This window comes from Capricornis sumatraensis, chromosome 1 (assembly GCF_032405125.1).
Source record: "Capricornis sumatraensis isolate serow.1 chromosome 1, serow.2, whole genome shotgun sequence".
NCBI lineage: Eukaryota > Metazoa > Chordata > Mammalia > Artiodactyla > Bovidae > Capricornis > Capricornis sumatraensis.
The window spans coordinates 60,190,712-60,214,875 of NC_091069.1; the positions used below are offsets into that span (position 1 = coordinate 60,190,712).

General features: G+C 44.2%; 1 protein-coding gene across 1 annotated transcript; it reads right to left on the reverse strand.

Moving 5' to 3' along the window:
* Positions 1 to 8,643: 8,643 nt before the first annotated feature.
* On the reverse strand, positions 8,644 to 23,036 carry SLC20A1 (solute carrier family 20 member 1). The gene is made up of 10 exons (XM_068964201.1): positions 22,662 to 23,036; positions 22,339 to 22,479; positions 22,065 to 22,150; positions 17,003 to 17,099; positions 14,388 to 14,507; positions 12,456 to 12,725; positions 11,775 to 12,333; positions 11,057 to 11,242; positions 10,591 to 10,675; positions 8,644 to 9,568 (listed from the first exon to the last, which is right to left on the reverse strand). Exons 1-10 carry the CDS (start codon positions 23,005 to 23,007, stop codon positions 9,413 to 9,415), a joined length of 2,046 nt encoding a protein of 681 aa, XP_068820302.1. The 5' UTR covers positions 23,008 to 23,036; the 3' UTR covers positions 8,644 to 9,412.
* Between the last annotated feature and the right edge of the window lie 1,128 nt (positions 23,037 to 24,164).

Consider the following 24,164-nt stretch of genomic DNA (forward strand, 5'->3'; position numbering starts at 1 on the left):
TTAATAATACAACTCTGACTCTTACCTAAGCCGTGGTCACCCCACTGAAAGTCACATTTCCCAAAGGATGAGAGAGAAAAGAACTCTCTCCTTTGCAGGGCTTAATAGTCAGTCACCTGTTGCTCTGGCTAAGCCATGAGAAAATCACCATGGGAAAAGAATAAATGCAAAATATAGCAATATAGCATAACCCAAATAAAAGTACATCAGGTTGATCAGTTGGGGTTGTCATGCCCTGCTAAGCTAAGGAAAAACATAGTGTGGACCTTGGAACATCAGGTCAGCGCAAGTTCAGAATGCTGCTCATGCACACACTAAGATGTTTTCCCAAGGCATAAGCAGGTCTATGACCTCCAGCGAGGTTATAGCCCTCATACAAGAAAATAACAAAGTTTAAAGTAATCAGTAAAATGGGAGACGTTACCAGGGACACAGGAGGCTAACTTCACCATAGCACAACAGATACTTTCTGCTTGCCAAGACACTAAATAAAAGTGATGTGGCTCCGAGAAACAGGGCTCTTGACCAAGAGGTCTTGAGTCCCCCGGTCCCATCTTTAAAACTTTAGTTCTGTCTCTAGTTTCTTTTTCCCAAACTGTGTGTTTGATCCCTACCTGCTGTGCTGGCTGCAGCACTCCTTTACCAAAACTACAAACTAATAAATATTCAAGAAGTAAGAAAAATAGAAAATCATCATTTTATAACTAGTTTAGACCCAGGTTTTATCCCTGGATTAGGAAGATCCCCTGGAGAAGGAAATGGCAATTTACTCCAGTATTCTTGCCTGGGAAATCCCATGGGAGAGGAGCCTGGCGGGCTACAGTCCATGGGGTCAGGAAGAGTCGGACACGATTGAGTGACCGACACTTTCACACTTTAGTAATAACGGATTCAGGCAAGATTCATCAATGAATACTGAGGCCATTGAGTGACAGACAGCTGCGGGGGGTGGGGGGCAGGGCACAAAACAGTCACGCAATCTCAAAGTTTCATGCCACAGATAAGGTATTCATTCCAAACATACGAGGAGAAGGGGACAACAGAGGATGAGCTGGCTGGATGGCATCACTGACTCAATGGACGTGAGTTTGAGCAAACTCCGGGAGATAGTGAAGGACAGGGAAGCCTGGTGTGCTGCAACAGTCAGACATGACTAAGCGACTGAACACCAACCACAACAACTTTGAAGACCGAGAAGTCTGGAAGACGCCTCCCGCTGTGTTGGTTGCTAAGCAATCACATCTCGACAAACCCAGCCCTCCCAACTCTGCAGTGCCTCTGGGCTGGAACTCTTCCAACCACCTGTGTTTGCCAGCTGCCGGTAGGGGGAGCTGTGAGGAGCCCGCAGGGGAAAGAAACTACTTGTTTTGCTTCTTGTTCCACACATTTCATCACATTTCTTGTCTCCCACACCAGTAGTTCTCCCTCGCCCCACCAGCTGAATTCTGTTCGCAGTTTTTACAGCCCTCACAAGAATCAGCCTCTTCACATACTTTTTTTTTTTTTTGGTGGTGTGTCATGTGACCAGGATCGACCGGGAAACCAGTTCCCCAACCAGGGATCGAACCCATGCCGGATGCATTGGAAGGGAGGAGTCAACTACTGACTGCTAGGGATGGCTCTGTTTTCAAACACTTCTTAAAGTCACTAACTGCCAGTATGCCCCTCTCAGGGCTTTGAGTCCCAGGTCCATGGGACTCTTCCAAGCTGAGACACCAGCAACAGCCCATCATTGACTTGGGGAAAAGTCAACTTTCTTCCCTGTTCTTGAGATTTTCGCTCACTCACAGTTTAACCTAATCCTAATTTGTACAAGGTACAAATACACTTAATACACTTTTCTTTAAAGGCAAACCACCAAAATTAAATCCTTCACTTCAGATTTTTAAAATACATAAAGGTAGAGTTAAAAAAAATTACTTAGTAGTCATGCCATACTCAAAAATGTGTCTAGGGGATCAATGTCAAGTTAAACACTACCATGTCAAGAAAATATATAAAAATACTTATATTTATCTGGAGGATGAGACCAGTTATTAATAATAAACACTTTTTAAGAAGTGCTCATGAAGGGTAAGACACAGCATACTTTACATGCATTATTTTATTTAATCCTGTGACATAAGTAGCATTACTATACCACCAGTCTTTAGACAAGGACCTGAGGCTTAGAAAGATGAAATGATTTCCAGGATATGAAAGCAGTAGAGCTGGAATTCGAAGCTCGATAGCTCTGGCTCCAAAGCTTCTGCTTGTAGCCACCACACCATACCACACACGAGGTCATCACTGCCTTTATAATCTCTGATTCCAATGGCAACTTCGAATTTAAAGTCCTTCTCTGTGGTAGACAGTGACTCTACATGGACCATGACAGAACCACTCAGAAAAACCAAAGATCTTAAACCGAAGTGTCATATTAACTCTATACTCACAAGCTGACAGTATTTCCAAAAAGCTGGCAAGATCAACCACATTTAGACTGATGGAGAGCTTACCAGAAGCCAAGATCTCCACTACAAGAAAATTATCTCCTTTCCAAATCAGTAATGTCCACCTAAGGCCCATTATATGACTGTTCAACTAATGGGCAATATTGACTAATATTCTCAGAATGTGCCCCCCTCCAGTTTTTTAATTGAGATTCAATTTAATAAAGGCTTCTAGAAAAAGACATCAAATCAATAGACAGTTGGTTCTTATGGGCTGAAACTGGATCTCTAATGGTCCTTGTACATAGCATAGACTTGCCCTGGGATTTCCAAAGCTCCATTATCCTTCGTGCTGTACTTAAAAAGTACTATTTTACTTTAGGAACCAAACCAGCAACTCAGCTGCCAACGATTATTTTGCAAAGCAGGACACAGTTACTTGAAAATTATATTTTTCCAATTAGCACAGTGGGAAACACGACGGAGGCATTCAGCCCAAGCCTGTAATTAGAGAACATTTGCTTGCTTCTAGAAATAGAATGAATGGGAAGTAGAAACCTGCTATCTAGGTCTTCAGCAAAAATCCTCTGGGAGGGGAGACCTTGCACCAATGTTAGCAGTCCCCAGAAAATAAACATCTTGCTCCTTTTCCTAAGTAGCAGTCGGCACTGCATCACAGTGTGTTCAGCTGAGATGAAACCTAGCATCATCTCTGAATGTAAGAAAAAGGGCTTCCACAAGAGTCCGGTCGTTAGAAAGGCAAAGACTGCTGCCAATGAGCAGCTCTATTTTTATTTTTATCTTTTTAATTTTTTATTATGTATTTATTTTGGGCTGCACTGGGTCTTCATTGCTGCACACTGGCTTTCTCTAGTTTGTGGGGGCGGGGGGCAGGAGCGGCGTTACTCTTCGTTGCGGTGCACAGGCTTCTGGTTCCAGTGGCTTCTCTTCTTACAGAGCATAGGCTCGAGGCACAGGGGCTTCAGTAGTTGCAGCCTTCAAGCTCAGTAGTTTCAGCAACCTGGCTCTAGAGCACAGGCGTCAGCAGCTGTGGTACCTGCGCCTTAGTTGCTCCGTGGCGTGTGGAATCTTCCCGGATCAGGGATTGAATCCATGACCCTTGCATTGGCAGGTGGATTGTGATTCGCTGTACCACCAGGGAAGTCCAGTGTTTTATTTTAGTATTTTAAAACTCTATTAATGGAGTCTTCTAAGTCTTCCTCTGTCACAAAAGCAGACAACACTTCAGCCATCTCCAGTTAGCAGGCACTGCTCAGATTTCAAAGATCTCACTGTGTCTCAGTGAAACAATGGATGGTTAAAGAATTTAAATCTCTCAAGCAGAGGCAAAGACAAAGGTAGAAAACAGTTAAAGAGAAACAACTTTCAGGGACTTCTCTGGTGGTCCAGTGGCTAAGACTCCAAACTGCCAATGCGGGGGGCCCAGGGGTTCAATCCCTAATAAGGGAACGAGATCCCACATGCCATAAATAACAGTTTGCAAGCCGCAACTAAGACCTGGCTAGCCAAATAAATAAAAATAAAAATGCTGCATGCCACAGCTAAGATTCTGCTCATTATTTGGCTGTTTATTTATTTTTTTTTTTTAAGAGAGAGAAAAACGACTTTCACACCATGGGTTATGAGTTCTGTAACTTTTTTGAAATTTTGGAGCTCTACACAAGAATTTTGCGTGAGGCAAGAGAAAACCATTGACAATTAAGATATTTGCAAATCATACCTACTGCACAAACACAGTGGAGAACAGGTTTAATGGACCAGATAGCTAATACCACTAGATTGTAGATGAAACACCACAACCCAGCTTTTAATGAGCGAGTGTCTTAAATTTGTCACCTTTGGTCTCTAAGCACCTTGATGCTGCTTGAAGGTGAAAGGGTGAGGGCGGTTGAAAACAAATCCTTTTATTTCCTGCCAGTCAGGAAACGAACTGTTGAAAACTTTAGCTTAGCCTACCTAGAGCTGAGCCCAGCTTGCAAAAGTGATGGCAACTTTTGAGTAAACATGATTGTGTAACATTTATCTAGCTCTCAGTTACTATATTGTAGTTTAACCAGGTGACTTAACATTGACCTGTTTATCTCTCAATGATATTGTTCATTTCCTGTTCTGGTTACAGGTTTCATGGATTTGTCCACTGTGCCAAAAGTCAGCAAGTTACACAACTGTGTACAATATCATTTCAATTTTTAAAAAAATCTAAATTTTATCAGCAAAAAATTAAAGTGGGGATCAGCTTCCAACAATTTAACTTTTTTTTTTTTATTTTATTTATTTACTTTTGGCAGTGCTGGGTCCTCATCGCTGCTCAGGTTTTTCTCTAGTTGTGGTGCTCAAGCTTCTCTTGTAGCTGAGCATGGGCCCTAGGGCCTGCTGGCTTCACTAGTTGTAGCACAAGTGCTCAGTGGTTACAGCACATGGGCTTAGCTGCTCTGTGGCATGTGGGATCTTCCCGACCCAGGGATCAAACCCATGTCTTCAGCATTGGCAGGTGGATTCTTTACCACTGAGCCACCAGGGGAGCTCTAAAGTTTGTTTTTGTTTTAATTCTTGGCTGTCCTGACTGGGTCTTCATTGCTGCGAGGGCTTTTCTCTAGATGCAGCCAGTGGGGACTATTCTCTAGTTACCATGCACGGGCTTCTCAGTGTGGTGGTTCCTCTCGTTTCAGCTCATGGGCTCAGTAGTTGCAGGTTTAGTTGCTTAGTTGCGTATGTGGGATCTTCCCGGAGCAGGGATCAAACCCATGTCCCCTGCACTAGCAGGCAAACTCAACCACTGAACCACCAGGGAAGTCTTACTTTCTCTTCACTGTTGAGAAATAGCTCTGGGAAGTCCCTACATATGAGGCCAGGCCAGAATCACTTCCTCTGGGACGTCTCCATCTTTTTCATCACAACCACCTTCCTCATTCATGCTGACAAGCTCACCTTCACTAAGTGCCTCTGACTGCCTATTTAGAATCTCCCAAACAGTAGCAGTATCAACTCTCCCAAGTTTAGATAATCAATTCACATCCACTTTGAATCCTGCGAAGTGTAGTGTGGTGTAGTAAGTTTCTGCCACACTACAAATTACTGCTGCTTTCTTCCATGAAGCTTTCAATAGCTTCTAAACCTTGGCTTAAGCAATCACAAAATCTCTAGATGTAGCATCTATAGTCTGTCCAAATCTGTTAAAAGCTGAAATAACCTCTTGGTCCATTGGCTGGATCAATGAAAGCTGTGTTTGATGGTCAAAGGCAAGTTTTCACACTTTCACTTAAGCCCCCAGAATAATCTGGAACACAAGCCAACGGCAGTGCTAAAAAGCCTAGAGCATCTCTCTACTGCTGGGATCACTACTAAAAAGCTCTGTTTTCTGTGAGTGGACTGAATAAATGCTGCACAGCAAGCAGACACCAGAAAGACTTTGAAAGTAGCGACCCAAGAGGTCATTCATCGGGTCAGTGTGCATCTGCTCCGTTATAAATGAGATTTGTGGACAAAAGAGCTCGCATTACAGTTTGCACTGTATGCAATTACTCAGTTAACATGCCAGGCACTGAAATCTGAACCATTACCAGGGGAACTGGTGTCATTTACCTGAAAACCATGGTAATGGATGCATGCATTTGGAGTCTTGCAAAAAAGCAAGGTACTGAAAACAGAAGACTAAAATACATAGTGACCGCGCCCCCACTGAGCCCAAGAACTCTGAGCAGTTAGGCCTTTACTCCTTGAGATTCTTTCTCAGGAAGCTGCTGTATGGTGTTCTCCCCACAGACAAGGGAATAAAGCAAGAAAAACAAAAACATGGGCTCTTGGGGGCTTTCCTGGTGGTCCACTGTTTAGAAATCCACCTTCTAAGGCAAGGGACACTGATTCAACCCCTGGTCCAGGAAGATTTCACATGCCCTGGAGCAACTAAACCTGTGTGTCACAACTACTGAGACTGCGCTCTAGAGCCCGAGTTCTGCAACAAGAGAAGCCACCACGACGAGAAGCCTGGGCACGGCAACTAGAGTAGCCTCCACTCACCGCAGCCAGAGAAAGTCTGAGTGCAGCAATGAAGACCCACCACAGCCAAAGAAATAAAATAGCTTTTTAAAACAAATTATAAAAAGAAAACAAACATTGGCTGTAGGAAATTCAACAAAGGAGATAAAAGACATCCCCAGAATAGTAGAGGGAAATTTTAGGACGCAGACCTGAAACTTTTGTCTAGACTGGAACAGATCTGAAGCTCTGAGCGAGGATATCCTAAAATATTGGGAGCTTCCCTGTTGTTTCTCAGTCCTAAAAGGAAATTAACCCGTGGAAAGTTCCGAAATGACTGATGACCAGCACTTAATAAAAAAGGGAGGGGAGCTTATTCTAGGGAAAACACAATGATCACAATAGATACACTATGACTCAGCAGCTCCGTGATATTTTTTCAAATACTCTCAATTTTGATCTCCCCAAAATTAAGACCAAATTATGCAGCAGAGGGAAGTTAGGGTCTGTGTATAACAGTTGAAGACTGAAACATTATGGGGTGTCAAGGGCCCCAAACGGAGAGAGCCTAGTAGTAATACAAATACTAAAAGTGGTTGCCTCTGGAAAGGAGATGTGGAGGGAGAACCCTGTACTTAACAAGCCTTGTTCAATCACTTGACTACTTTATCATAGATACATGTAACCTTGATGAAAATAGCTTATTGAAGGTTTTTTTTTTTAAAGGCAGCATTTAGACCTGAGACAAACAGGCCTGAGTTCACACTAGCCTGTGTCCCTGGCCCAGAGAAGTTATAAAAATTGACTGCCCTGAGTCTTTGTTGCAGCACATGGGCTAAGTTGCTTCGAAGCATGTGGGAACTTACTTCCCTGAACCAGGGGATCGAATCCACGTCCCCTGCATTGGAAAAGGATGTGTTATTAACCACTAGACCACAAAGGAAGTCACATGTGTTGCTTTATATGGAAATACAGATCCCCTTTGACCTCTTATTGGCTGTTGGGGTTCCTCTTCCCCAGACCTAGCTGCTCTTTTGTTCTTGGTTCAAGGACTTCCTCAGTTGTCCTCTCCTGGGCCAAGGGAAAAAATCTTGAGGATTACTATTCTCCATTTAATGTTATTAAAAACATAGTTTCTGGGTTTCTGAGGACAGTACCAGAAGAAGCCAGAACCAAAACGCAAGAGGGTCTCCTGCAGAACTCTCAATTCTGAGCTTAATGCTAGGTTCCCGTTACTACCGCAGCTCCCACCTCCTTCCTCAAATGGTTACATGGGTACTTTCGGTCAGCCTGGGACTCTCCATTCTCTGCTAACATTGGTACAAATACAGTTCTCTAGACCAGTTCCATGACCTGTAAAGCAACTATAAAACCTACTGCAAGAGGTCGTGAGAATGGAATGTATATAAAAAAGCTTAGTGCAGGGCCTGACATGCAGTGGTTGAGCATTTATAAGTGACTCCATGCTAAGTACTTAACCACTGATCTACCTTCTCAGGTACAGGCCAGGTAGGCAGAGCCTTATTCTTGTTACTATCTGGCTTCCCAAAAAACATCTAAAATTCTGATAACAGGACACACCAACCTAGTTTTGTTGACTTTTTTAAGCCATGTACTTTTGCTTAACCATTCTGATCAAGGATGAAAACAGATGTGTTAAGATTGAAAAACCCAACACTGGGAATTTTAGGGTTTTTTGTTTGGCCACATTGCCAACAGCAATGTGCGATCTTACTTCCACAGCCAGGGGTCACATCAATGCACACACCCTCCTCCCCCGGCCGCCCATCACACCGGAAGCATGTGTGCTTTCCTGACCGACTAGGGAACTTCCCCAACAGAGACTTTTGTAATGAAGCTGAGCTACACACAACTCTCTTTTTAACCTTCTAACAGCGATGCTAAAATAATAATCTAAATAAGGATGTGATAAAACAAGATAATCCATCGTGCTAACAAAACGTCCAAGATGTGCTAGTATAAAAAAAAAAACAAGCTAGTCTGTTAGAACAGCCCGCGTGGAGTAATGTCATGTATATTCTGGGATCTTAAGAAATGCTTCAGGGAGGAGTGGGGAAACTGCTGCTAGCAGTTCTCACCTGCTAAGGTATCACCTTCTCCTAAGAATGCAGGCGGCTAACTGATCCGGGAACAAATGTGTATGAACAAAACCAGCAAGACAAGTTTTCTAAAAACGGTAGGCTTTTTATTTATTAAGAGGTAGACAGATGAACATGGAAGGCTGGCCCATTCTAACTTGCCCGAAGTTCATATTCCACAGCATTCATCCATCCTGCACTGTCAGAAATCTTAACAGAAATACCCAAGACTGCCAGAAGGGTTTTTCTTCCTACTTCTTCTTAGCAAGAATAGCCAATGAACTGCTTGCAAAGAAGGGACTACTAACCTAAATTTTCACCATGTCCAAAGACCCTATGAGAAGTTCCCACAGATGCCAAGAAAACCCGCCACTGCCGACTGGTGGGCAGGGTACAAGTGACTATTTCTCTAAGACTACTAGGGAAGCTTGGGTTACGGTGTTTCTTGTTAAGTCCCTGTGCATGTTAGGGCAGAAGCTGGTGAAACCAATAAAGCAGAGCACACTCTGTCAAATGGCTCTGGTTGTTTAAAAAAAAAGAAAGAAATCACGTTATCTTCAGAGACAACATTAAAACATAATGGAACTGAAGCCTGATACAAAAAAGTAGAGAAATATATACAGGAATTCACAGCCCAGAGGGAAAAGGGACCTCAAGAGGAATCAGTGGAAACCTGGCTATTTTACATAGCTAATTTTGAGACAAATCGCATTTAGCACGAAAGCAGTTACAGCAAAAGTAGAGCTTCCCTCCCACAGCTCCCGATCTTGAAAGAGATTCTTTTGTCAGTCTTCGGTAACACTGCAGTCCCTCTTCAAAGGAGCAGGAAATATGTCAGGTGGTCCCAAACATTGACCTGAATTTCCATCACACACACCCTCTCGCTCAGAGGATGATGTATTTGAAGACTGCCATGATGGCAGCACTGATAACACCTGAAATGGGGACTGTGACGAACCAGGCCATAAAAATGTTGCGGAAGAGTCGCCAATCGACAGCCTTTTTGGATCGGAGCCAGCCAACGGATACAACAGAGCCCACCTGTGGGAGGAAACCACCAAGGAACTAGTTACTGACGTGCCAGGGTACTGTGCTAAATAAGACTTGTGACCTTATACAGGTGAGAGCCCCAGACTACCAGACTGATCCATGAGAATTGGTTTGTATTAGGAACAAGAAGCAGGCCGCATGAAATCCAAGCACTGAATCTGTGCTAACTGGGGTAAAACAGAGTAGGAAAAGAAAATCCTCTTTTTCCTTCTGAGTTGCTGGAATTTAATGAACTATATTAATAACTGGGGTTCCCTGGTGGCTCAGATGGTAAAGAATCTGCCTGCAAAGCGGAAGACCTAGGTTTGATCCCTGGGATGGGAAGATCCCCTGCAGAAGGGAATGGCTACCCGCTCTAGTAGTCTTGCCTGGAGAATCCCATGGACAGAGGAGCCTGATAGGCTACAGTCCACGGGGTTGCAGAGTCGGACACAACTGAGCAACTGATACTTTCACTAATAATAAAAACTGCTTTAGTAACAGATTCTTTCTTACTGTTAGGTTTCCCAAAGATTCTAGAGGAAGGCTGCTATTAGACCTAATAACTAAATCATCTGCATATCTCGCTAGAAGAAGAATGACTCAAAGGCTCCATGATGAACCAACTTAAATTCCCTTAAGAAAGCCAGTTTCTTTCTTTCTCTATAGATATCCTATAGTTCTCAGTCATCAAGCAACCTTAGGACTCAGTAAGTTTCTCGGGTGCTGAGTACATGCTTGCTTTATACTGCCCTTCGACAGACCAACAAGCCTCACAGGCTTGCTACCTCTAAAGGGCTTTCACATTTTGGGGGATATAAAATATATTATCTGCTTAAATAAAACAGACACAAGCAACTGCAAAATGGGTCTTTACATCCTTATAGTCACTTGTCCTACACTTGTGAACTTAGACACTCCCACAGCATAAAACTTTCTAAACCAAAGTATCAAAGGAAATAGAGAACAAAAAACACCACTCTACATTATCTACTAAAACCATTCAAAAGGCACAGTACCCTTTTATCACTTACTTTACAATGTGTTGTGCTGATGGGAAGACCAATATTCGACGCAATTACTACAGTGAGGGCAGATGCCAGCTCAATACTGAAGCCGCTGTGGACACAGACAGATCATTAGTCAAGAATGGAATTTAAACTGTGATAAGTTAGCAAAAGTTCATACAATCCTGCAGTGCTCTATCTACCTATGACAACTTCAATTTGCTCTAAACTTCTGAAATCTACTTTAAATCAGGCCATGAGATTCCTCTTCTGTTTTCCAATGTTTAAGGTTTTAAGGTTTTCTGTAAGCCCACTATTAAGGCTTGTACTTCTACTTTGAAGAACTTAGTAAACTTAGTAACATCAGTATTGGCTCCATAAATACAGATAAAAGCCAAATATACATAGTCATTAAATCTCAGCTCACACATCTTTCTCATATGTTACCTTAAGAACAAAAAGCATTAGCCAGAGACCTGCTTTACCAACTTACCTAGAGGGCGTGATGGGTGTCAGATCCTTCCCCATGGTCTGGATGACTCTCCTTCCCCACACCCAGAGACCAATACAGATACCAACACCACCATAGAGCAGAAGCCATATTGGCGTTGCTACTTTTGAGGAAACATCACCGGTGTCATAAACCAGATACAAAGCAACCAGAGGACCAATGGCATTGCTGGAAGAAAAAGAGAGCAAAGATGACTTTGCAGGCAAGATCCCATCTGTTAAATGCTTTAGTAAGTTTTCTAAAGCAAAGCTTTCATTTGCAAACTGTCTTTCCAGGGAAACAAATGGAACCCCGCCCCCAACATACACAGCAGGAGACCACGAGAGTTCTTCTCAGAGGGAACACCCCACATTTGGTGGCCTGTCTTTCTACAGGCCCATCTGAAGCAAATTTGAATTTCACAAACCACTAAACTAGGATTAACAGCCTACAAATTCATTCTAGGGGCAGTAACTCTTATCAAAGAACTAGATCCCATCTTGATAAACAGCTTCTCTGTGAAAGATGTGTTTATCACCTACAGAAATGGAAACAAGCATTCTTTGTAATCTCTCAAGAAATTTTTCTTCCTGTTTGTACATCAATTGCTATTATCTCATTCAATCTGCATTATTCAATGTCCCACAAACCGAGCCTTACATAAAAGGATGATGCAGTATAAAAACAGAATGAGCGGTGCCAAGAATCCTGACTGACTGACCTGACGTCATTGCCACCATGGGCGAAGGACCCAAAGCAGGCTGTGAGGATCTGCAGGAACTGGAAGAGGAGAGACACTTCTGGCTTGTCCTGGTCACACCATTCTTCCAGGGAGCTAGTGCTCCCTTTCCTGTCGCCCAGACCCATCTCTGCCTTGACACTCATGTCCACTTCCGATGCCGAGTGAATGTCAGACACAGCATTGCAGTAACTGGTGTAGCTGTCCATTCGAATTCGCTTCTTGCTGTCTGCGTTAGGCCACGTCAGCTTCTCCATCTCTTCACCCTTCTGTTCACCTTCTTTGGCGCGGAAGGAATCCAGAGGCATGCCGCAGATTGCCATGGTATAGGAAGTGTAGCTATTATTGCGCCTCAAGGGCTTGTCACCAGAGTCTCCCATGCAGTCCCCCACCTTGGCGAGATGTAACTTATGGAGGAGCTCTTTGTACAAGCCGGAGTCTTTGTGCACGGTGTGATACTGGTAATGGCCGCTGGAGTTAATCTGGTTACTGACAGCTTGACTGAACTGAACGAGGTTCCCATTTGGCAACTGCACAGCACCTGCCAAGACCAAAAGGCACGAACACTCAATGCCAAGAGCATCAGATCCAAACAGTGAGCCCCGCAGTGGTTTAGGAAACAGTGGGAAACTCGCCTGTCTCCACCAAGGAGAGTCCACGCACCGTTCATAGAGCCATCGATGCTGGTCTCCTCTTTCAGGTCCACGCTGGGAAGCCTCTCTCGCTCGGGAGCTTCTTCCAGGTCTCCAAGTTTGAATGAGACTGTTCTCTCCTCCACCACAGCCCTGAGGGGCACGGTGGCTGAGCCCACCTCCGAAACAGGATTCCTTGTTTCGATGTCACTGAGTGACAACTTCGTTTCTTCATGGTCTTCTTTCAAGCTATTCTTTTTCTCCATTAAGGGGCTTTCAGAAGGACTAGACTTGATTTCTCCTAGAAAAGAAGGATAAAGAATGTTTTCCTTTGGTTGTGACCAAACTATCTTGCTCATTTCCCCTTTCCCTCCTCCAAAAAAAAAAGAATCCATCTCAAAGTAAGGCCACATGTAAACTTTGGTGAAAATTCGGGATAATTTTCCTGTCTGCTTTATTTGCCACATCTCATTTCTCAAATGCAGAACATCCTAGTATCAGGGGTTGTAAACTTTATTCGGTGAAGGCCCAGACAGTAAACTCTGGTGGTCCAGTGTCTGAGACTCTGAGCCTCCAATGCAGGAGTCCTGGATTCGAACCTTGCTCAGGGAACCTGATACATGTGCCGTCACTAAGACTCAGTGCAGTCAAATTAAAAAAAAAAAACTGAGCCTCCTGCTGATCCTTTCTGTAGTAGAAAGTAACTACAGTAGGGAGAGGGCTGACTGGCAACTGAAAATTGCCTGAATTTCATGCATGTTTTTCAAAATTAATAATGAATTTGGCTGCACTGGGCCCAAGTTGCAGTAGGTGATCTAGTTCCCTGACCAGGGATCAAACTCAAGCCTCCTGCGCTTGGGAGTGTGGAGTCTTAGTCACTGGACCACCAGGGAAGTTCTTGCGTGTTCCTTTAAAAAAGGAATGGCCAAAAAAAGAAAAAGGAATGGCCCTCAATTTCAGTCCATGAGTTCAAGCAACATGACTCAGCTCAATGCAGGCAACTCAAGGTGACTTGAATTTCTGCCCCTATAAAACAAAGAGAAGTGCCTTGTGGTGCTGGATCCCATGATGAGGTGGGAATGTTTTTCTGCTTCCGTACCAACGCCCCTGGGGCATTTAGGCAACAGACCAGGATATCTCCCAGCCTGAGGGAAAAACGAGGTCACAAAGTCCTGAAGGCCGCCAGACTGAGCGCAGAGCCTCTCAGAGGCTCCGCAGCCCAGCTGTATGACGCAGCACCCTGCTGCTGCCACTGCAGTCCATGCAGCTTTCCGCTGCTTCCAAGAAACAACTAAATCACCACCCCAGCATCCGCAGATGAGAAGGGCAGAAAAACACGGCTTCAGGAGAGCTCAAACAGTGAGCACAGAAATACAAGGTATAGAGACTGATACCAATCAAAACATTCCATATTTGATTCCACCAGAATACTCTGTACAGTAATTGTCTAAAGGAGCCCTTCATGTGTGCTCCAGTGCTGAGAATTAACCAAATCTAAAGTCAGAGGTATCTATGAGCCTAGCTCTGAATACCTGAACCTGACTTAAGCTATACATGGTAGTCGTTTTGGTAAATGTTTCCTGTGAAGCTATCTCATACCTCTTATTTTTCATCAGTGAATCCTCATCCTCTCTATTAATGCAGACTACAGCCTCTCTGTATTTATCTAGCATATCACTGGCAAGTGATCAAGCTACAGTTAAAAAAAAAAAAGGAACAATAGATGAAGTGCCTAGCCTGTCTGGCAGCCCAAATAAGGTCAAATGTGCCTCGTGACTAGGTCTCAGGTCATATTATGTTAATAAGAACATCGTCTGGACAATAAACCTATATCCCCAAATTTCCATTTAAATGTTTCTGGCTTTACCAATCTATCCAAGTAGAACATTTTTACAGATGGCTAAACAAACAAAAAAAAGGCAAGCACATTGTAAGAATGTTTTTGCTATGATTTGTTACTTACGTTCGATTTTTCTCTTCATCCTGGGACATACAAAGAACCAGACGATAAGGGCACAGAAAACTGCACAGCCCACCGAGATGAGGATGGTACCCCACAGAGGAAGTTTGTCAAAGCCCAGCACTAGGAGATAAAACGGTGCATCTTGAAAACCCCAGGGCAATGGCCCCCCTGTAATGACATGTAAACCCTCCTCTGGGGATTCCGGGGTTCCCATGCCAGCCCATCACCCTTCACTGCTGCTGCCAAGCCTGAGGCTCACAGGCTCCACTGTGCTCCTGGCTAGAGGAATTTGGGAGGAAAAATCCCATAGCATCTGAAACCCACAACCGTCTGGCCTACTTTCAACACCTGCTAGCCTACCCAACTCCCAAGCTCCTTCACATACTAGGCTTTTTCCTTTCTTTGCTTTGAGGAGTGAAGGATCGTTAACACTGAGGATCTGCAACCAGCAAAGCAAATGGAAGCATTCCACTGCCCAGCTTCCAGCTGGAACGGCTGCACACACCAAATCCACGTGTTATGTTTGCACATGGATTTTAACATTAAAAAAGGCAAGTACCTCAGTCTTCACTTTTCTCATGCTGATATCATCACTTCTCTGTGGAAGTTATCACATCCATTGTAAACTAGCTAGAGCAAGATTATCTCTCAGGATGCTTTATCAAACTAAGATACAGAAAACTGGGACATTATCTATCCAAAGATAAGAAAGGTTCAAAGGGCTGTCTTTCACAAAAGGAAACATGCCACATCTTAATCAGACTTGCCTACTTCTCACATGGCTCAGAGATCATTAACTAGTCACCTGGTTATCACTTAAGTGCCAACAGGCTCCAAGCCACTAGCCTATATTAATGATAAGGGTAAAGCACCAGAGATCATTATTTAAGCCTAAAAAGATGCTATAATGATCTGTGGTTTATACAAGAATATCTTAGGTACTTGTGACTGTTTTGTTTATTAAATATTACTTATAAAATAGAAACTATTTTCCCTCAAAGGAATTCATATTTAAAAATCAGATATAAATGGAGGCCCCTTCAAAACTAAAGTTCTGTAGTGACAATCTTTCCATTTTAATTGTTATCAATTTCAATTATGCAGTTAGTCACACAAGCTAAAATATACATGAAAATTAATCAATCTATCACAATTTAAATTTGCCTATGTTCCAAGTCTAAAAGTGGAAATGGGACTGGTTTTTCTTGTAAATGATCCACCAAAGGACAAGACAAAAATATCCATGTTCCCTTTTTAAAGAATGATTGGAAACGTGAGTTTCTAATTTCATTGAACTAAAAGCTGCGCTGCTACCACATGCAACATGACTGCTTAGAGTCTCATGGAGAATTTTTTAGTTTGACATGAAGAGCCCAATTTAAAGCAGATTGGAAATGTAGAATGCAAGCTTTTCTTTGCCTCTATCATTTCTTAAGGAGTGTAGTAACCCCTAATAAGATCAATAGTCTCATAAAGTCGTCCAATTTCTTTCCTGATTATTCCAAGAATACAAGGTTAAAAATACTTCACTAAATCAAACCAACTTTGTAAAGCAATTATCCTTCAATTAAAAATAATATTTTAAAAACTTAAAAAAACACTTCGTTCCATTTTTGGTCAGTGACTTATTACTTCAGTGAGATTTATGAAACAAGTTACACTCCATTAGTCAGAAATGAAATCAACTTAGTGGGCCATAATGAGCATTTTTAAAGAAGAGTATTTGCAATTGTGAGTACACAATACAGAGTAAGGATAAGTAGCTTCAAGACACTATTCCAGTTATCTTTCCCTCTCCCCCTAACTCATCTCTATAAGCACACTCCGTCCTAGGCAGCAATGCACAATGTCTTTCTCCCAACGAGTCACAACCCAATGAGTCAGAGGCTATACAACCAAATGAACCTAACAGTGAAACTGACTGATCAAGGCATAATACTCTCCTGTCTGACAAGTTACAGGTTATCCATCTTTTTCAGTGGCTAAATTGAACATGTATTATCCTAATTTAATCCGTGCTTTGCCTTTGTCCCAACATAAAAGTAACATTTCAAGCTTTATATTCTCACAAAGACTTTTCCTCTTAGCTGCATGAATTCTTCTTCCAAGTGCACTTAGAGCAGGTGTTAAATATCCCAACTCTTCTTATTCAAGCAGATTCAGGGGAGTAAATTTAGGACTGAGAAAACAAAGCAGCTCCAATTGGGAGAGAAAAATGAGAATATCCAGCAAACCAGTCATAAATGACTGGTATTTCGAAGACAACATATAACTAATGACTCTTCGGCAGTCAGAAGTTGAGGTTAACATCAATTCCAGGTATTTTTAGCACAGGTAGGAGAGAGGGAGGGATAAGATCAAATTATCGGTGGATCCTGTGAAGACTAAAGAGTAAAGGTCTGTAGTGATTTAGAATCTGAGCAGGTCTCTTTGGTTGAAAAACTATCTAGGTTAAACTCAGCGTACACTAGCCTGCAGCCTTCTGAAATGGGCGCAGGCCAGTCACCTTCTAGTAGATTTCAGCCCTGTAAAGCAAAAAGGGGTAAATTGGGCATTTAATGCAAGTTTTAGAAACAATTTTAAATTCACATTTAAATATTCTGATGTGTACTTACATGGTGCTCCAGTGTACATGATGGAAAAGAGGTTGATTCCAATCGTGCAGGCATAGAACACTGGCAAAGCTCGCAACCCATTAGGAACTGGATCTGCCTGTAAAATTATCATTATTGTAAGGATCAAGACCTTAAAAGCTTTTTAGTCAACCCATTTCCACTGAACCTTATCAAAGGGCAGCTCCAGGAATTACAGTACCAGCCAGTAACTCTCTCCGTGGTAGTCTCTGAGGACAAATGGTCTTTTCCTACATTGCTCCTGGAAGTCCCCCTACCAAGGCTGATCTACATCTATCTGAATTTAAGTTTGTGTTTGAATTTATGTTCGGGGGGTTAGTTGGGGTTTTTCTTGTTGCTGTTATTACATCCCCTGAAGAAGGGAATGGCAACCCACTCCAGTACTCTTGCCTGGAAACCCCATGGACAGAGGAACCTAGCGGGCTACAGTCCATGGGGTCGAAAAGAGTTGGACAGGACTGAGCGACTGATCACATTAACAAGGCTACCTATTACGGATGACTAGTGATGTCCTGGACGGTCAGTTTTAACCCCCAGCGCTCTAAGGCAGTGGTCCCCAACTTTTTTGGCACCAGGGATGGGTTTCATGGAAGACAACTGCTCACCTCCTGATGTGTGACCCAGTTCGTAACAGGGGAGTGGGGACCCAAGCTCTAAGGTACCTCATGTCCAGATAAAAATCTGAGCACACACCTGAAGATGTATTCTACATTTGTGAGAGGTCAAGAAACAGACTATAAGTTATTACAACATCTCTTACCCGACTTTATACCTGCAATGATTTCTCAAATATAAAACATGTAGAATATACTAGCGACAACCATCTTATCTAGACATTTGATAAAGAAGCCACAACTAATGATTTACCAAAGTGCTAAGATAAAAATCAATCGTATATGAGGTCATCTCCTCATTCAACAGACTGTGTGCCAAGCACCATTTCGGGCACGAAAATATGGGAGTGAATGAGATAAAGTCTCTACTCTCACAGAGCTGACATTGACATTCTAATACAGAATGATGCTCTGAAGAAAAAGGGGAAGGAAGCAGTGATGGAAGAAGGGGCACACTTTAATTTGGGGGGGAGGGGGTAGTCCAAAGACTATTATTGGAGCCAAGACACAGATGTGTTACGTCAACAAGCCATAAAGCCATGTAGCCAGGCACACACCCAGGACAAGCTATCTGGAAGGCAGAATGTCCCAGAGACATCAGCAAATATAGAGACCCTGAGGCAAACACTTGAATTGTCTTGAGGAACAGCAAGGAGGCTAGTGTGACTGGAAACAAGAGTTAAAAACAAGAGCACAGGGCTTCCCTGGGGGCAGGCACCTCTAAGTCCAACTCTGCAAACCCATGGACTGTAACCTACCAGGCTCTTCTGTCCATTGGATTTTTCAGGCAAGAATACTCGAGTGAGTTGCCATTTCCTCCTCCAGGGGATCTTCCCAACCCAGAGTCTGAACCTGCATCTCCTGCACTGCAGGCAGATTCTTTACTCGCTTAGCCATCAGGGAATCCCTGGTGGCGCAGATGGTTAAGAATCCAGCTGTCAGTACAAGGGACACGGGTTCAGTCCCTGGTTCCTAGAAGATCCCACAGGCCTAGGAGCAAGTAAGTATGTGCACCACAACTACTAAGCCTGTGCTCTAGAGCCTGGGAGCAGCAACTACCGAGCCCATGTGCCACAACTACTGAAGCCCGAGTGCCTAGACCCTGTGCTCTGCCATGAGAAGTCACCCCCAATGAGAGGTCCACGCACAGCAACAAAGACCCAGCACAGCCAAAAATAAATTCTAAGGAAAAAAAAAAAGGGGCACAGATCTTAACACATGGGAAGGCTAAACCTCAAAGATGTTGTCAGCCTAAAGGTTTAATGCTATCTTAGATCCAATGGAAAATCTTGGAGAGGTAGAGACAAGGTAAAGACTCATCAATAATTAATGGGAAGACTGAGTTAATGGCTTAAGATTAAGTAACCAGAAAGCAGAGGTGCCATTCCCAATCAGCAGAGATGATGGGCCCTGGATGAAAACCACCTGAACATCAGCTCCCCAATCTTCCCCAGTCTGCAGCCTGCAAGAATGCTACAGATAAGGGACCTGACAAAATATGAGCCAGTAAAACCTATGCATCACTGAGCCATTCAATGATGTGGGCCCCACCCCAAGGGTAGTAAGGTTATGAACCTGAGCTGTATATACCTTTTTCTTCTAAGAATAATCTGTGGTTTTAAGAAATTCTTCAAGGAACTTAAGATTCCCCCTGCTCCACACCCACATCAAAACCCATGAGGGTTCCAGAAATTATGTAGAGGCTTCTCTTCCTCCCTCCCTTCTGTTACCTCCGAACTCCACTCAACCACTCCCCCGAGGTAACCAGGGCTGTTTTATGAGAATGTTTACCAACATTTGACTCATTTAAACACACACCTAAAACTTTACCTCGAAGTAAACATCTCATCACCTCGCTATATGGGATGGGAAAGGGGGGCGTCTTCCTAACTCATTTTCAACCAGGACAGTTCTTTTTTTATACACTGGACATGTCTGAAAAGATGCCCTAGATAGATTTAACATGATTTCTGACAGAAGGGAGGAATACTGAAAGACCCATCTTCTTTGACTGGAATTCAAACACTCAACAGGAAAGCTTCTTTGCCCCATCCCTTGTTTACTGTCCCAGTCCTTAACTTTTGCTCTGCTCTTCCCTACCAACACCCTAACCAATACCCTCGGAACATTCAGAAGACTGAAAATGTCTAAAAGCCCTTGTAATGTTATTAATTTCCAAAACAGAATTTTTAGTTGAAAAGTATCTTAATGGTCAAATATTTAGATTTTAACAGCCAGGACCACCAAAGGTTATCATTCAGAGATGTTAAAGTCTAACAGTAACCAGAAATATTCAGTCTCATCACCTAAAAACTCATTGGTAGATTAGAAACAAGGGCATGTGCCTGCCCCTGGGGAGGGGGAGGGAGGGCCAGTGGCGATTCTCCAAGTTCACCTTGAATAGTTTTAAACACAATTCCAGTCTTTCTTGATCATGGCCATCCTCATACCCCATGAGGAATATATAGAAGTTAATATAGCTAACTTAAGCTCTCAGGAACTTAGGGTAAAAATACCTGGCATGTGTTCCCCAAATGAGAGGTATGAGCAGCTGAAAATCTCACTCTGTACCTGAGAGCATGACCATTCCCCCTCCAGAAAAGAAGTCTATTTTGGTTTGAGACACACAAAGCCTCTGCAGAATCAAAAGAATCAGACCCCTGTGTAAAACCTTTATGCACAAAGCCTTCCCTGGTGGCTCAGTGGTGTACCAATGCAGGAGACACAGGTTCAATCCCTGGCCTGGGAAGATCCCACATGCCAGAAGGAGCAACTGGGCCTGCGCACCACAACAGCTTGTGCTCTAGAGCCCAGGAGCCCCAATGGCAGAAAAGAGGGGCCCTCACACTCCAACCGGAGAAAGGCTCTCGCACCTGCGAAAACCCTGCACAGCCAAAGATAAATAATATTATGGAAAAAAACTTTTATGTGCAAGAATTCCTAACAGGGGGTTCTATGAATTCTGCGTTCTGATCCCTGGCTAAGTTGCCCTCAAACTGAAGCATCCTATTATATTCTACAGCAGTGGGGAGTGGGAGGGGTAGGTGCAAATCATTACCTGCTTCTTTAATAAGACAATTTTTACTCTCAAATTATACTAAGCTATAGACGTTTCAAGTTTTCAAAGTACTACATTGCTATCTTTTGCCAGACTCAAGCCATGGTAAACAGATTAGTGAGTCACTTTATACCAATCATAGAATTTCTATAGAAAGTACAAATCCTCCCAAGAGAAGCTTAGAACTAGACCAAACAAATGGCTCAGTACATTCTTACCACTTGAGATTAAACTACCTGTCTCCCTTCACTCAGATTTCTTCAGTTTAGAAGAATTTAAGCACTTACAACGGACTGTTGAAAGAGTCATTCACCTCAGGAAAAGGACAACTTTGTTTACTGAGAAAAAAATGCATTTATTTTTACTGTAACTCAGTTCAACAATATCCCTTGTTGTTTATATTTATTCTGGAGGCAGCATCAGACTTCATGATAAAAGAAATGCTATCGGGTCCCTCAAAAGGGATTTTCAAAGGGACAGGAAATTAAATGGCTATCTGGAATTTTTCTGCCAAGAAAAACTAAACAGACTTTTGTGATTTTTACCTTCACTGGTTCCTTTTTACCTATTCTGAGATATTAAAGTCAAGTCATTGTGAGAGGTATGAGTCCCCACCATGATGTTCATAAACTGGTTTCAATAATGAACTGGTTTCAATAATCAACACTACACAGATAATTAGGTAGGGACCCAAACTATTCCATTTTAACTGGCAGTTAAGAAAAAGCCATCCAGGGCACTCAAGCTTACAATTCAAACTGGCCTGAGATAGAGAAGCAGATGGACTTGTGGACACAGCAGGGGGAAAATGGGAAGTTGGGACTAATTGAGAAAGTAGCACTGACATATATAAACTACCATGTGTAAAATAGCTAGTGGATGCTGCTGAATAGCCCTAGGCCAGGGCTTTGTGATGACCTGGGGGTGGGGAGGTGCGATCCAGGCTTAAGGAAGAGACATAAGTAACAACTTATGGCTGATTCAAGTTGTTGTACAGCTGAAACCAACATAATATTGTAAAGCAATTATACTCCAATTAAAAAAAAAAGGGTGGGTCTGCCTATGATGGCGGTTTTAACCTGCATACAACTACACAAAGTCACGCCAAATACATTAATTTTTTCCTGCTTTCAATCTCTTCAATTTCTTGGCACCCCTCACTGTTCATTTAATTTCTCCTTTCCAAATGCCTTCTTGGGTATTGAAAACTTTCTTCTTTCCAAGAAGTTAGGTACAAAACAATGTTTCTAACTCTCCAAGGTCACACTCCTACACACCCATCACACTTGTAAAAATGCTATCGGTTTGAATACCACTGAATGTGACCTACTCCAGGTCATGTGAGGGGTGGAGGTGGGGGAAGAAAGATTACCTTACGGAGGATGAATGCACGAACCAGGAAGAATAAAATCCCAGACATAATACCAGAAAGCAGAGGAGAGACGAACCAAGACAACACTGGAATAAAACACATTAAAAGAAACGTCAGCTAATGAAAATCAGAAACCCAAACGCTCCTCCCTCAGTCCTCCCTTTTCAAAACTTTAATCCATCCCTCCAACTTGACACCATCTACTTACTCCCACACACAATGCCTCCTCCTTGTGGTAACACGACAATAAAAAGACATTTAGAATGAAACGTACCAATTTTTATCAGTTCAGACCACTTGACACCTTCCTGCCCCTTTGCCACCAAGGAGAAACCAATGGTTGCACCGACGATACAATGGGTTCCAGAAATGGGCAGCTTCAAGAAGGAAGCCACTAGTTGCCACACCGCAGAACCTGAAAACACGTCAAGTTCGATTAAGACAAAAGGCAGAATTCCAGTAATGTACGCAGCGCATATTACTGAAGGTAACCATCTGAAAAGCTTCAGAACACAAGAATGGAACTACCCATGACAGGAATTCACTAGCCCTCCAAGAGGACAATCAGGGCGGGGGCGGTGGTGGTGGAGAACTCACCAAACATCGCACTGACGGAGCCGGCCATCAACAGCTTTTGGGTCGAGTTGTACATCTCCACGTCAATCAAGCCCTTCCTGATCGTCTCGCTCACTTTGGCCCCCAGGAGGACAGAGCCCACTGTTTCAAAGATACTAGCTAAGATGCAGGCTTGCTTGAGGGTCACTACACCTGATCCCACGGCTGTACCAAACGAATTTGCTACATCATTGGCTCCCACGGAGAATGCCAGGACGAACGCAATAATAAAACCCAGGATGAGCATCCATAGGTAGTCCACCAACGGACCAGAAGCGGCAGTAGCAGCAATAGCAGTGGTAATGAGCGGTGCCACGGTCGTTGCCATTCTCTAGAGTAGTGGTTCTTGAATGAATCAGAGAATTACTGAGCGGCGTTCAAGATGTGTAAACAGAATATGAGGTATCAAAAATGCTATAATAAATAATATATATTATATAAAATTAAATACTGTAAACTACGGCACAGAAACCGAGCTGGGGAGTTACTGCTATACGCTGCGTATGGGCATCTGTTGTCTGGGGTTTCTTTGGCTCTGGAGGGCTAGGAACACGGAGCAGAATTCCATGGCGGAGAAGAGAAAGGACGCAAGTTCATCCTGGAAGAAGGGAGAGGAGTAACAATAATAGTGCGCCCTTGGGGGCCGGTCCCGCACTCCGCGCCGAACCACTGGGACCGGGGGCCCCGGCCGGGCCCGCCATCCGCGATCCGCTGTCCCCCGACCCGGAGAGAACGCGCCGGGCACGTGGCGCCGGGGACCACCTCCGCCCGCGCGCGCCCGGCCTGGCCCGGCCCGGCCCCAGAGCAGCGGGCCCCCGAGCAGCCGGCCCCCGCGCGCCCTCCCCGCGAAAACCGGAAAAGGGCCGTTCCCGCGCGCGCGCCACCAGCGGACCGCCAAAAAGGCCCGCGGGCGGGCGAACAAACGGACGAACGGACGGACGGACGGACGGACGGACGGGGGGGTGGGGTGGGGTGGGGTAGGGAGGCGGGCAGCGACGAAAGCAGAACCCCACTGCGCCGCCCGCCCCGGCCCAGCCGGCCATCCCCAGCGCCGCCGCGCCCACACTGGGCCCCGGGGAGAAGAAAGAGCCTTTCCAAGGTGGCGCCTCCACTCACCAAAGAAAACGAGGAGCTGAACGGGAGGCGAGGTCCAGGCGGCGGGCTAGAACCACGGACGCACGCACCTTTTATCGAAGACCACACGACCTGGGGCGGAGGCTCTGGGGATGGCTCCGCTGGGCTGACGACAGAACCTGGAAGCAGCCGCTGACGCCTCAGCAGCGAAGAGAAAGCACGCAGCGCGCGCCGGCAGCCATCACTCTGGCAGCGCACGCCGCCGGCCCCTACTTATAGCCGGCGCCGCGCCCCGCGTGACCCACCGCGCCTCGCGCCGGCCAAGGAGTCCCACCCCCGGGATGACGCAGACCCCGCCAGCTCGGCCGGATGAGCCAGACAGCGGCGCTCATTGGCCCGCCCCGCACTGTG

Bases quoted from the DNA above. Each gene is read 5' to 3' on its own strand.
- SLC20A1 (XM_068964201.1), bottom strand. From the start codon at position 23,007: ATGGCAACGACCGTGGCACCGCTCATTACCACTGCTATTGCTGCTACT. The intron at 11,243-11,774 runs GTCAGTCAGTCA...TTTTTCTTCCAG, and splicing joins CATGGTGGCAATGACGTCAG to CAATGCCATTGGTCCTCTGG. The intron at 10,676-11,056 runs GTAAGTTGGTAA...CTGTGTCCACAG, and splicing joins ACACCCATCACGCCCTCTAG to CGGCTTCAGTATTGAGCTGG.